Raw genomic sequence first — 13150 nt, forward strand, 5'->3', positions numbered from 1 at the left:
CATCCTCACTTCACATTTAATCCCTTAAACCTTTAGAGGAAGAGAAGTGACCATGAAATGACTTCTGTGCTCGGATCAAACAAAGAACGACGGTCTGAACATCTGTAGATGTTTACTTCCATATTTTGGAAATCCACCTCTAGCTTAGCTTAGCATAAAAGCTGCAGTCTGAAGCTTTTTTATTTTATTTATTTTTTTAAAAAAAGCTTTATTTTTTGTGTCTTTAATTCTGCAGCCTGAATAAAAGCAAAGCAGGAACACAAAGTGTATTTAAACGTTTTAGAAAAAGTATTTCTGCTTCAGACTGACGCAACCCTGCAGCACAGACACACAACTCAGAACACGACGTACACAACAGCTAATTAACCTGTTAAATGAAATATATTCACATAAGATCATTTCAATTCATCAGCTTTGACAGTTGGATGAAAAACTCTTGCACTCAGCTTCCCCTCTGACTTTAACCTGCCAGGAAAAATATCCCGGGTGGAAGACAGCCATTTGTTTCAGGAATCCAGGAACAGGTGTGTTTGTGTCGTTTTGACTTGCAAATCCAGAGCAGTTACAGGTCCTTACATAACGCTCAGCTTTCAGTTACAGCCGCCACAGCCGCTCTGTGCAGCTCTTCTTCCTCCTCCTCCCTCTCTGCAGTTCTTCCTGATGTCGACACCGTGCAGAAGGAAGTCACACAGTTGTTCTCATCAGACTTCACACAGAAAGGTGAGCTCTGCAGGTAAATCTGCTCTTTGCACTTCTGCTAATATTTCACACTGGACTAACCCTAACTTTTAAAGATTTAAAACCTGCTTGTCAGTGTTTGCTAAGTGGTTTGAAATGAAAGGCGGTTTACATGACTTACAAAACAACAGAAAAATGAGAAGAAGTAGTTCACCTGTTTCAATTATACATAGAGGAAATGGACCTGTGTGCCAGCTGGGTCTGTTGCTGTTACGTACTAGAAAAAAAATGTGGTTTTAAAGTGGTTTCAGGACCGATGCTTGGTGTTCACACTCTTTAAAATGCTGTGAACAGTTCAGAGGAAGAATTGTGCAATGCCTCTAAAAACAGAGCAGCGACAAAAGGAGGTCGTCCGAGTTGGAAGTTGATTTATTTGCTGTAATGACGTAAAAACAACAACAAAACAAAGTGAACGAGCAAGATGACTCAGAATCTTCTCAGATATTGTCTGAATATTCTACGCAGACGATGTGATATTCTTTATGACTGTGTCTGTGTTCATCACGCTTTCTGAAATTAATTTGAAAAAATCAGTTTGTCAGTTTATTACTTCTGGTTTAATGAAGTGCAGGTTAAACCATCAGACGTTCAGGTCTGAGTCTAGTTGCTTTTCTTTTAGCTGTTTTTAGATCCAGCCTGAGTTGCATGACTGAAAATCTTCACAGATATAGATTTCTTTGCAGACGATGTGATATTTTTTATGACGAGGGTTTACATGTTGATTAAACATCAGTAGAACTGACTAAAACCAAATTAAGTGACTGCTTTTTATTTATTTGCTCGGTGTTAAAGATTTTCATAAACAAGATTGAACAAGTTTTTATTTGTTTTTTCTTTAATTTTTTTAACTGATTATTATTTTGCTCAGTTTGTGAGTTTATTTGTTCCAGTTTACTAAATTTAGCCAATACCAGTAAAGTTGTTAAAAGTGACAATTGCACGCCCAGTTATTTCTCTTCTGTTTGTGACGTGCGTGACTGAAAATCTTCGCAGAAATATTTGCATCTCATTTACTATGCAGATGATGTTTATTTTTTTTCACACTTGCTGTGAAACTTGTCACCTTCTGGTTCTCTGAACTTGAGCTTAAGTATGTCACAGACTCTTCTACTAATGCCACAGAAAACAGATGGTATCATGATGCATCAGTGGAGCACAGAGGAAGGTTGGCATGGGGTCGCATGCAGTATCATCAGTATCATCAGTACATCAGTATCATCAGTACATCAGTATCATCAGTACATAAGTACATCAGTAGTGGAAATAGTGGACGTGGTAAATAAAGGGGAAAAACATAAAAAGTATAGTGACGTAGGAATCTATAAAAAGCAAACACACACACACACACACACACACACACATATATATATAAATATATGACGCAGTTTACATATGCATATACAAGGAGGTGGAAATCAGGTCATCACGTTGTGATGTTCTATACGGTGATGGAAATAGTCCGCACACAGAAACGCTGCAGAGATTCTGCTGTGAGACTGAAATATCTCCGTCTGTTTACAGCGGTTTTCCTCCAATTATAATTATCCTGCTGTTGTGTCAAATGTGTTCAGCTATCTCCTCACTCATATGGACGAAGCTACAGGCGGCTAAGCCACTCATTTATTTTAGAGACAAAGCTCAGATTAGAACTGGGACTAAAACTGTTGATTCTAGTTCAGATTAGTTTCTAGTTTAGTTTGGTTCTCAGCTCCAAGACCAGAATCTTTTAAAAGGCTCTCATTACTAATGAACAGACATCACTGATTCATGTGATCATTTCTACTAGTGGTTGAATGAATGAGTTAAACTCCTCTTCCTCAGATCAGCCCTGTTGAGTAGGTGGTCTTTAATGTGACCCAGGACTCATTGTGTGTTCACACTACCAAAGGAAGGAGGTCACATGTGTCCCAGACCACCTCCACATGTGGACTGACACCAGATCAGAGTTCACACCTGGACCTGTTTAACCTGGACTCTAGAGACCAGATCAGTGTTCACACCTGGACCTGTTTAACCTGGACTCTAGAGACCAGATCAGTGTTCACACCTGGACCTGTTTAACCTGGACTCTAGAGACCAGATCAGAGTTCACACCTGGACCTGTTTAACCTGGACTCTAGAGACCAGATCAGTGTTCACACCTGGACCTGTTTAAGCTGGTGTCAGGTGTGAACGGGGCCAAACTGAACTCCGCTCTTGTTAAAGTTTTGTTAAACCCAGGTCATTTCTTTAACTGAACCAGCTGCAGACTCTCCAGTGTTCTGCTCAGTCTCTTTAAGATGTATAAACTAAGTCACATCAGAGTTGTTTCACGCTCTGAGACGTGTTTGATGTTGAGATGAAGCTGATAAAGTTGAACCTATATTGTTTTTAGATGAAGGCTGATGTTTGAGACTTCCTCTAATTGGGGGGAGGTTGTTGGTGGTGATGTGAGACACAGACTGAAGTCGTGAGAGCAGTCTGCCTGCAGCTGACCACAGACCCAGACATGGTTTCACCAGCTTCACTATGATCAACACGGATGCTCTGCACACTGCAAACATGCTGATAATAAAAATTAAATCATTTACCGTTTTATCCCCCCTGGAACTTAATGATAATGTTCTGTCAGTAAATATGAAGCTGGTTAGCTTAGCTTAGCTGAGGATATAAGGCGTTAATCATGACCTTCAGGTGTTGATTCTCTTCTCTTTAAAGGCCAGGCTACTAGTTTCCCTCTGGTTCCAGTATTTATGTGAAGCTAAGCTAACCAGTTTCCTTATCTGCATCAACAGACGAATCAATGCTCTGATCAAACAGGTATTTTTACCTTCGTTACAGATGAACTCTCAGAGATGTGTTATCTCTGCTCTTGTGGAAGTTCAGCTCAGACGCAGCTGAATCAGAGGTTTCACTGTGAAGGAAACCTTTCTTTTGGTTGAACTTCCTCATACGAAGGTTTGAGACAACAAACCCCAAGTTAAACCGAGGTTAACCTGAACTTATGCAACAAAAGACAGGAGGTCGTGCATCACATTTTATTCCTAAAAGAATCAGGTCGTAGCGGTAGCAGGCTAAGAAAGGAACCCCAGACTAGCAGCATCCTATAGCTGGACACCACAGGACACCCTCAGGAGGACCATGTCCATTCTCTGATGATTCATATAACCTAATAAAGATAATAACATGTGTGTGTTTTAAATATCCTGGTGTGATAAGTGTGTCAGAGGAGGTCAGCAGGTTATTTCCTGTTTCTATGTAGGTCATATTTAGTGCACAGAAACAAAGAGGTTCAGATTCATCTTGTTTTATTGATCTGATCCAGTTTAACTTTAACTTATATTAATATACAGAGATGCTTTAAAGGTTTCTGCACACAAATGAAGCAAAACATCCTGAAATTAGGCAAAGAGAACCCAATCAGACACACTGAACAGAAATATGAGACTAAAATGAACCAATATTACATATCAGAGAGGTGCTCCTCTAGGATCCAATCAGAGTCCATGTGTTCAGAAGTGTGTCCATCAATGTAATGAGACTCAGGTGTGGTTCAGTTCCTGGTTTAGTTTCAATAAATCAGGGATTTGTCTCAGTCTGATCTTCACAACACATGTTTGTGGACAAAGGAGCTTTCTGAGGAGCTCAGAGAAAGAGTTGTTGTTGCTCATCAGGCTGGAAAAGGTTCCAGAACCATCTCTAAAGAGTTTGGAACCCACAAATAATCCACAGTCAGACAGATTGAAGACGACTGTTCCCCTCCACATGAGTGGTCCACCAACAAAGATCACTCCATAATAGTCTGAGAGGTCCCAAAGGAACCCAGGGGAACTTCTAAGCAGCTAAAGGCCTCTCTCTCATTGGCTGATGTTAATGTTGATGAATCCACTGAACAACCATGGTGTGATGGACAAAGACACTGCTCTCCAAGAAGAACATTTCTAAACATCATGCGGACAAGACACAAGACTATTGGGACAATGTTTAGTGGACAGATGAGACCAAAGTAGAATAGTTTGGTTTAAATGAGATGAAACAACACTGCATCATTCCAGCATCAGAACCTCATCCCTCCATCAAACATGGGGGTGCTAATGTCCTGGTTTGGGCCTGTTCTGCTGCATCTGGACCAGGACGGCTTGTCATCATTGATGGACCAATGAATTCTTAATTCTACCAGTGAACTCTAAAAGAAAATGTCAGGACATCTGTCCATGAACAGAATGTGAAGAGAAACTGGGTCATACAGCAACACAACGAGAACCAAGAACACAAGTGGTTCTACAAAAGAACGGTTAAAGAAGAACAAGATGAATGTTTAGGAACGGCCAAGTCAAATGAATTCTCTTTGTCTACTTTCAGGTTTAAATCTGAGTCATTTTTATGTAGAAATGTATAAACTGTGAACTTTTAAGCAGCTACATCTGGAGGACAGCTCAACGTTCACTGAGATGTTTCTGGGTTTGGTTCTGTGGTCGTCGGGTCACGTTAGATTTGACCACCTGAGGAGAACTTCTCATTCTGTTCCTGTGAGGTTTTCTGTCACTTCCTCTTTCACCAGTTCCTCTGTTTCGGTCGATGATGTTCAAGTTCTTTTTTCTTTCCCAGAAACATGAGTGACCACAGATTATCGGGGACGACGCTGCCCCCCAACACCAACCAGAGTAATGAGACTTCCTGTCATCAGGTCCACACGACAGCCAATTACTTCTTCATGGTGGTCTACAGCCTGGTGTTCCTGGTGAGCCTCCTTCCTTCTACCTGAGGAAACACCTTCATGATGAACGCTGTCAGCTCATCTTCCTTCCTTGTCTCCTCTGCAGGTTGGTTTGCTGCTCAACGGTTTCACCCTGAAGGTTTATTTCTGCAGCTCTCAGCAGTCGCAGACGTCCAGCAGCGTCACCATCTACCTGAAGAACCTGGCGGCCGCCGACTTCCTCATCAGCCTCTGTCTGCCCATCAGAATCATCAACTACGGCAGCAACTCCTTCCCCGTCCGTCTGGTCTACTGCAACTTCGGCGCCGCCATCTTCTACCTCAACATGTACGCCAGCATCCTGTTCATGGGATACATCGCAGCCAACAGGTAGGGCACGCTCCACGCCAGGACGTCTTTATGAAGCTGATGGATTTAATTCAACTAAAAGGTTTTTGCTTTAGAATTTACAGACACGGACGATTTGCAAGAGATTTAAAAACACAGAACAACTCTGACGTTATTATAAATTACTAGAGGTCCTCAGGCAGAACTAGGCCCGTGTGAGTTGGACTAAAAACAGGAAACAATGAAAACCACTGGAGGTTTACCTGTAGGTCAGAGACGCTGTGTTTTATAATATATATTTAATAAAGAACTGGAATAATAAAAAATAATCAAATATTTGATTTCCAACTAAATTAAAATGAACCCAATCAACCTGCTGTTAAAGAAACTGGAAAAATATTTTTAATATTTATTTATTAATTTATTTATAAAACAAAAATCTAAATTTAGTTACAGTCTGTACTATTTATGTATGTGTTCATATATTTATTTATTGATTAAAAACAAAACTGTCTAAGTTAAATATGCACCGTTCTGACTCCTGACTGAGACAGAAGGAAAGGAAGGAGGTCTGCAGTCTGAGGATCAGCACTGATGTGATCTCACGTCTCTATCTGAAGGTTCAATCCAGGTTCTGTTCTGAGGTAAAGGTCAGAGGTCGGGTTATTAGTCAATAAAAGGCCTCCAGCAGTCGTCAGAGATGGTTTGAGTCAGATGTGTGGCTGTGGTTTTAACTCTAAACTCGTCTGATGGGCGTTTTGTCGTAACTTTGAGTCACTTCGAAATAATTCCTAATAAATTCAAACAAGCAGTCGGAGATTAAATGAGTTTCTATTTCCACTCTCCTGCAGCCGAGAGGCCGGGCGAGCTGAGGATGATTGACGTCAGAGTGAAACTGGAGCGAAGGAAGTTGTGTGAATTAATATATAGAGGAGTGTGCTTTTGTGGTTTTTCTCTTAAGTTCAGGAACTGAGATCGTTTTGGTCTCGTGCGCTTTTAAGAGAGGAAGGGTGTGGTTAGAATAAAGACGAAGCTGCTCTTTGGTTCAGTCAAACACTGATCAGCTCTGTAGACGTTTAGCTGCAGGACGGTTAGAAGAACCGGTGGGTTTAAGGTCGACTCTGGACGTCAACGCTGCTGCTGCTGCTGCTGCTGCTGCACAAAAACGTTTAGTGTTTGGGAGCTCAGTCAGAATAAAGCTGAATAAACCACCTCATTCTCCTTCCACTTCACATTCAGATCAGAGCACATGTCCACCACAGAGTGGGAGGTTAACGTCTTAAATCTGACCCGTCCTGAGTGTTTCTGCAGGTTCTACTGTAGAGTCTATTTTCTCCGGAGGTGCGTTTGATTCACATGCCAACGCGTCCCTCTCCTCTCTGCAGGTACCTGAAGATCGTCCATCCTCTAGGAACCCACGTCCTGCAGAAGGTGCGTGCCGCTCAGATCATCTCCATGGTAACCTGGGGTTTCCTCCTGGCCATGATGAGCACCTACGTCCTGGTGTCCCTCCTCACCCAGGAGCCGCGGGACTCCGTCCCCGCCTCGGTGAGCTGCGACTCCCTGCACAGTAAACAGCTGAGAATCCTCTACAAACTCCTCCACTCCTGCTCCGCCGCCATCTTCCTGTTCGTCCTCATCTCCCTGGTCGTCTTCTATCACAGCACCTCCCGCCGCCTGTCGGAGGCGCAGCGGAGGCAGCCGGCGTCCTCCAGCTCCAAGAAGCTGGCCAAGTCTCAGCGGAACATGCTGGTGCTGGTCAGCGTCTTCTGCGTCTGCTTCGTCCCGTACCACCTGGTCCGCATCCCCTACGCCTTCATGAAGGAGCTGCGGTGCTCGTGGAGCCAGGTGTTCTTCTACCTGAAGGAGCTGACCATCCTTCTGTCCGTCCTCAACGTCTGCCTGGACCCCCTCATCTACTTCATCTTCTGCAAGGCCTTCCGGGCTCAGCTGAACCTGGGGAGGTCCATGAGCACCACCCAGCTCCCCACGGGCGCCGTGAGCTGCGACAGGAGGAGCAGCGAGAGAAGGAGCAGCGAGAGGCGGCTGAGCGCCATCAAACTCAACAGGAAGCTGTCGCTCAGCTCCACGACGAAGCCGACCAACATCCTGTAGCTTCAAGTTAATGTGAGATGTGTCGACGTGACTTGAGACCTGACTGGTTAGAAAACATTTCCCTCAAGTCCCTCAAGGAGACGTCAGCAAACTCAAGGTGTCTTTCTTCACCACAGTTTGAACTTCAGCAGCTTTTGTATATACATATGTTTTTAACTATAACTGATCAAATACACACGCACATATATATATATATATATCTGTATTCATAGAGTGTCAAAAAAAAATATAGGTGGCCTTCAGAAGTTTCTACATTTCTGCATAAAAACGACTCAAAACATCCTGAAAGAAACAGAACTATTAGACTAAAATACACCAATATTACATATCAGAGAGGAGCTCCTCTAGGATCCAATCAGAGTCCATGTGTTCAGAAGTGTTTCCATCAATGTAATGAGACTCAGGTGTGGTTCAGTTCCTGGTTCAGTTTCAATAAATCAGGGATTTGTCTCAGTCTGATCTTCACAACACATGTTTGTGGACAAAGGAGCTTTCTGAGGAGCTCAGAGAAAGAGTTGTTGTTGCTCATCAGGCTGGAAAAGGTTCCAGAACCATCTCTAAAGAGTTTGGAACCCACAAATAATCCACAGTCAGACAGATTGAAGACGACTGTTCCCTTCCACAGGAGTGGTCCACCAACAAAGATCACTCCATAATAGTCTGAGAGGTCCCAAAGGAACCCTCTGTGTTTTATTGGCTCCTCTATCTTCAGGATGTTTAGTCATTTTATGCTCTAATGAGAACCAGTGTTGTACCTCTCCCAGCCACCAGGGGGCGTGTTTAGTTCAATTATATCATATTATATCACCAGTGCTGACTTTTAGTCTCCAGTCCGGTTGTGTCTGACGTGATGTGTCACATAACTCCTGAGGTTTTAGTTTCCTCTGGAGGGAAGACCGTACGCTGATGTCAGCTTTAAGTTGCTTCCTCCGCACAAACAGCTGATCCATCAATAAACATTAAGCTCAGCTCTTTAATCAGAGCCTAGATTATCAGTCATGTAGGTCAGAGATCTGGATCTTACCTGGATAACATCCTGCTTAGTTTCAGGTGTGCACCACCCACAGACTTAGACTCAGACTCAGACTTAGACTTAGACTCAGACTCAGACTCAGACTCAGACTCAGACTTAGACTCAGACTCAGACTCAGACTCAGATTTAGACTTAGACTTGGAGGGAGGTTGGGATTGCTTGGTCACAGTAGCTCAGTTGCACATGAAAACACTCTTGAGAACCACAAAAAGAACCGAAAAAGAAAAATGGGTGAAGATAGTTAAATAAATAAATAAATAAAATAATAAAATAAAATAAATAAATATAAAATATAAGTAAAAATCAGGTAAAATAAAATAACCTACTATAAGCACCAGGAACACCAGGCTGTAGACCACCATGAAGAAGTAAAAAAGAATTTACATATGAACAAATGTACAGGAGCTGTAGACAGAGGTGAATGTATATTCTATGTTTAGTGTTAACGTTAATAACATGACACAGAGGTCAATGATAAAAACCAAACTCTCCACCAGAAGCTCAGAGAGGACCAGCTGCCTGTAAAGCAGAGATTCAAACCCTTGGACTGACTCTTTCATCTCTGGAATAAATGGATGAAGTTGCCCTTGAGCAAGGCACCTTACCCCCTCAGATCCACTTGGTTGCTGCAGGTTGTTGCCCGTTGCTCCGTGTTTGATGATTCAACTGATACAGAGAAGAAAAATATCTCTGCATCAACTGGATGAACTTCCAACCAATCAGAGACATGTCCATCACCACATGAAGCCCCGCCCCCAAACGATCTGATTGGTCCAGTAGATCTTTACAGGAGCAGAACCAGTTCCCAACAGAGAGGCTCCAGATAAAACACTGGTCTGACTTCCAGTTTGAGAGAAACAAGACTTTAAAAGATGTTTCATAAAAACGTATGAACACGACGAGTTGATTTATTTATTTTAATCAGCTGTTTTTAGATTTGTTTTTCTTCGCAGCACTGATGTGACGAGGTGTCGATATCTGAGACAATAAGAGAAGCTGGTACCTGGACGCATCCTTTAATTACTCTGATTATTCTAATTAATATTGTTTCTGCTGTTTTGGACTTTTCCCTCTGACAGGAAGTGACCTGATTTCACTTCCTGTTCTGTTCGGTTCATCTCACATGTGAGTCTCTGAGGCTGAACCACGGGAAGTTCAGTCTGCGTTCATCTGGCTCTTTAACTTATTTTATTACAGGATGGTTTCATCTACATATCTGAATAAAAACATGTCGACAGAGAGAATCCAACCAAACACATGAAACAGAAATAATAGGCTTTAATGTTTGTTTATTCAGGAAATAAATAATGTGTTCATATCAGTTCCTCCTTGTGTCCAGTATCTGCTGTGATCTCCTTGTCACTAAATGTTTCTGGTAACTGCTGATCAGTGGTCTACAGCAGCTTGGAGGAATTTTAGCCCATTCCTCAGAACAGAACCACTTCAGTTCTGAGATGTTGGTGGGTTTCCTCACATCAACTGCTTGCTTCAGGTCCTTCCACAACATTTCTATTGGATTAAGGTCAGGACTTTGACTTGGCCATTCCTAAACATTCATCTTGTTCTTCTTTAACCGTTCTTTTGTAGAACCACTTGTGTTCTTGGGCTCGTTGTCTTGCTGCATGACCCAGTTTCTCTTCACATTCAGCTCATGGACAGATGTCCTGACATTTTCTTTTAGAGTTCACTGGTAGAATTCACAATTCATTGGTCCATCAATGAGGACAAGCCGTCCTGGTCCAGATGCAGCAGAACAGGCCCAAACCAGGACATTAGCACCCCCATGTTTAGAGATGGTTCTGGAACCTTATGTACCAAATGTTTTATAATTGTTATTATTATAATTATTCTAATTATTATTATAAATGAGGGTAAGCCTTTATAAAGGAGGACTTGTGGTGAATAATTAAAGACGCTGTAACTTTCTAATAACCTCCATCAGCTCCTCCTCCTCCTCCTCGTCTCCTGTGTCTGATGCAGCTTAGATAAACCAGAAGTCTCAGAGTTTCCTCTTATCTGATCTGCCACATCCTGAAACTCACATGAAGCATCACTCAGTGGCTGAGGGTGGGGGTGGTGATGAGGGAGGGAGGGAGGGAGGGAAGGGGGCGTGGCCTGTGGTCAGACTGACGCTGCTATCATTCAGGAAAACACCTCCAGCTTCCTCAAACTCCAGTACATGATCTGCAGCAGTGCACCGGATCAAACGCTCCCCAAGGACGAACCTGGAGGCCCCCACCCCGCCCCCCCCCACAGCAGGTGCCTGAAGGGGGTCCAACACGTGGTCTGGGAGCCTGTGAGGGGACGACAGAGGAGGGACGAGCTCACTGAGGTTTGTGTTTAACTGTGATGATGGTTCAGGCTGAAGGAGGACAGACGATGATGAGACGCGTTTAGACTGTTTGTTGCTTCATTTCCTTCGTTATACAATGAAGACTGAAAGGTTGACATCACGTCTGTCTGTCTCTGCTGGTTCCTCTAGTTCATATGGTTCTGTCTCTGTTATCTGTGGTAGACTTGTCGTCGTCTCATTGACTTCACAACGATACTGTGTCTGAACACGTTCCTGGATTTATCTTGGTCACCGCCGTTATTTGATCTTCTTCTTCTATCAGAACTGAGCTCCGTGTTTACCTGGAACATTAATGAACCCAACGTCTCCTGTCCACTAGTTTTTATTGTTTTGTTCTGGAGTCTCTCCGTTGGGAACTCTTTCTGCTCCTGCACAGATCTGACTGAGCGGTCAGATCGTTTTATAACCGGCGTCCAACATCAACAGAAGTTTAATTTAGAAACAACGAAGTGAAGCAACCAAACAACGGGTTGACTAACTCATCTTATTTATATCGGTTTACTCATCTCACTAAGGTGTTGAGAAACGCGTTGCTGTAACTTCCAAACAGTAAGTTGCAGCGATGCAGACGTCATCTGAGCACTGTGGAGTTGAATCAGTTTCCCAGAAATCTCTTCAGTTTGTTCTTCGTCGTCTCGTCGTTGAGACATTTCTATAAATTTATTTTTAACAGTTTTCTAACGGCGTGGAATCGAGAAACCTCCTTCAAGCGTCTGTGACTCAGTCGGTTTCCCGTCGTCGTTGTAGAGTTTCTGGACGACTCCCAGTTTTATTGTCTCCTCGTTGTTTTGATGGAAAGTACATCAGCAGCAGTCTGGGGGGGGGGGGGGGGGGGGTTCCTTCTTTGGGGGAACTTTAGACACTTTAGAGACGGGAAGTCAGACAGTGATGAGAGGTTAGCTGCTGACATTTAACCCACGGAAAACAGAAATAGTAAAAAACACCATGTCTCATCATCCCTGTAGAGACCTTCATGAACCTGGGGCTTTACCTTGCCTGCTGTCGTGACTGCAGAGATAAAAATACAGACGATAAATGTGAGGCGGCATGTTTGAAACCTTCCCCTTGCCTTATTTTACGACTTCCTGCTGCAGGTAGTGTTCGTTGGTGACCACAGGCTTGACTTTATCACGTACAGCAGCCAGCAGTCTGCCACTTCCGACTGTTAAAACCTGTGTTCAGGTTCAAACCCAACAAGACCGTCGATGAAATCACTTCATCAGGTGTCAAGTTGTGAAATGTGGGTTTTTATGAAGTAGTGAAAGTGAGCACATGATCTCTGTTTATCTTTCACATGCATCATGTGGTCAGTAGAATATTGTACCAGCTGCTGTCTCTAATGGATCTCTACCTACCGCTGGATCAGAACCATCAACAGCTGCTGGTTGACTTGGAGACATGATCCAGATGTTGGAACAAGATGGAAAGACTCTCACATGTTAAGATCTGATTTATTTCTTGATAGCGACGGTAAAACAGCCTGTCTCTACCTACTGTTGTTAGGGTTAGGGTTAGGGTTAGGACCATGAACACGCGCTGTAAAGTCTCTCACATGTTAAGTTCTAATTTATTTCAGAGACAAAGCTCAGATGAGTTTAGAGCCTAACAGGTTTCTTTTCTTTGGTTTCATTTTAACTCTTCACGTTCATTTCCTCTTTGTTTAGTTCATTATTTTGCCGGAAATTAAAGAAAGTAATTCATATTTCTGTCGTTTAGAAAGTAAAACTGAACGAGGCACCAGTAAACAAGATGAGTTTCATTCTCATAGAGTATTTTCTGAATCATTTTCTGATTCAGCTGCTTTAGACGTCAGGGAAAAAAAACCCTCAGAACGGGTCTCGTTCGTCAGGTGAGCTGCTCTGAGCATGCTCTGTAAATAGGAACGAGC

At 42.9% G+C, this 13150-nt stretch overlaps 1 protein-coding gene across 2 annotated transcripts; it reads left to right on the top strand.

The window, feature by feature from the left end:
• The first annotated feature begins 557 nt into the window (after nt 1-557).
• On the top strand, nt 558-10224 carry LOC311498772 (P2Y purinoceptor 14-like). Of its 2 annotated transcripts, none has more exons than XM_084559502.1 (4): nt 558-733; nt 5326-5458; nt 5541-5803; nt 7147-10224. In XM_084559502.1, the coding sequence occupies exons 2-4, from the start codon at nt 5330-5332 to the stop codon at nt 7874-7876; spliced, it is 1122 nt and encodes a 373-aa protein (XP_084415628.1). In that variant the 5' UTR covers nt 558-733; nt 5326-5329; the 3' UTR covers nt 7877-10224. The 2 variants fall into 2 exon arrangements, with proteins under 2 accessions (XP_084415628.1, XP_084415627.1); XM_084559501.1 differs by having other exon boundaries at nt 558-720.
• Nucleotides 10225-13150: the final 2926 nt, after the last annotated feature.

The sequence above is a fragment of the Chelon labrosus genome, assembly GCF_963514085.1.
Source record: "Chelon labrosus genome assembly, chromosome: 13".
Classification (NCBI taxonomy): Eukaryota; Metazoa; Chordata; class Actinopteri; order Mugiliformes; family Mugilidae; genus Chelon; species Chelon labrosus.

Coding starts and splice junctions, on each gene's coding strand:
- LOC311498772 (XM_084559502.1), top strand. CDS start 5,330: ATGAGTGACCACAGATTATCGGGGACGACGCTGCCCCCCAACACCAAC. Junction 5,459..5,540: donor TCTACAGCCTGGTGTTCCTG/GTGAGCCTCCTT, acceptor TCTCCTCTGCAG/GTTGGTTTGCTGCTCAACGG. Junction 5,804..7,146: donor GGATACATCGCAGCCAACAG/GTAGGGCACGCT, acceptor TCCTCTCTGCAG/GTACCTGAAGATCGTCCATC.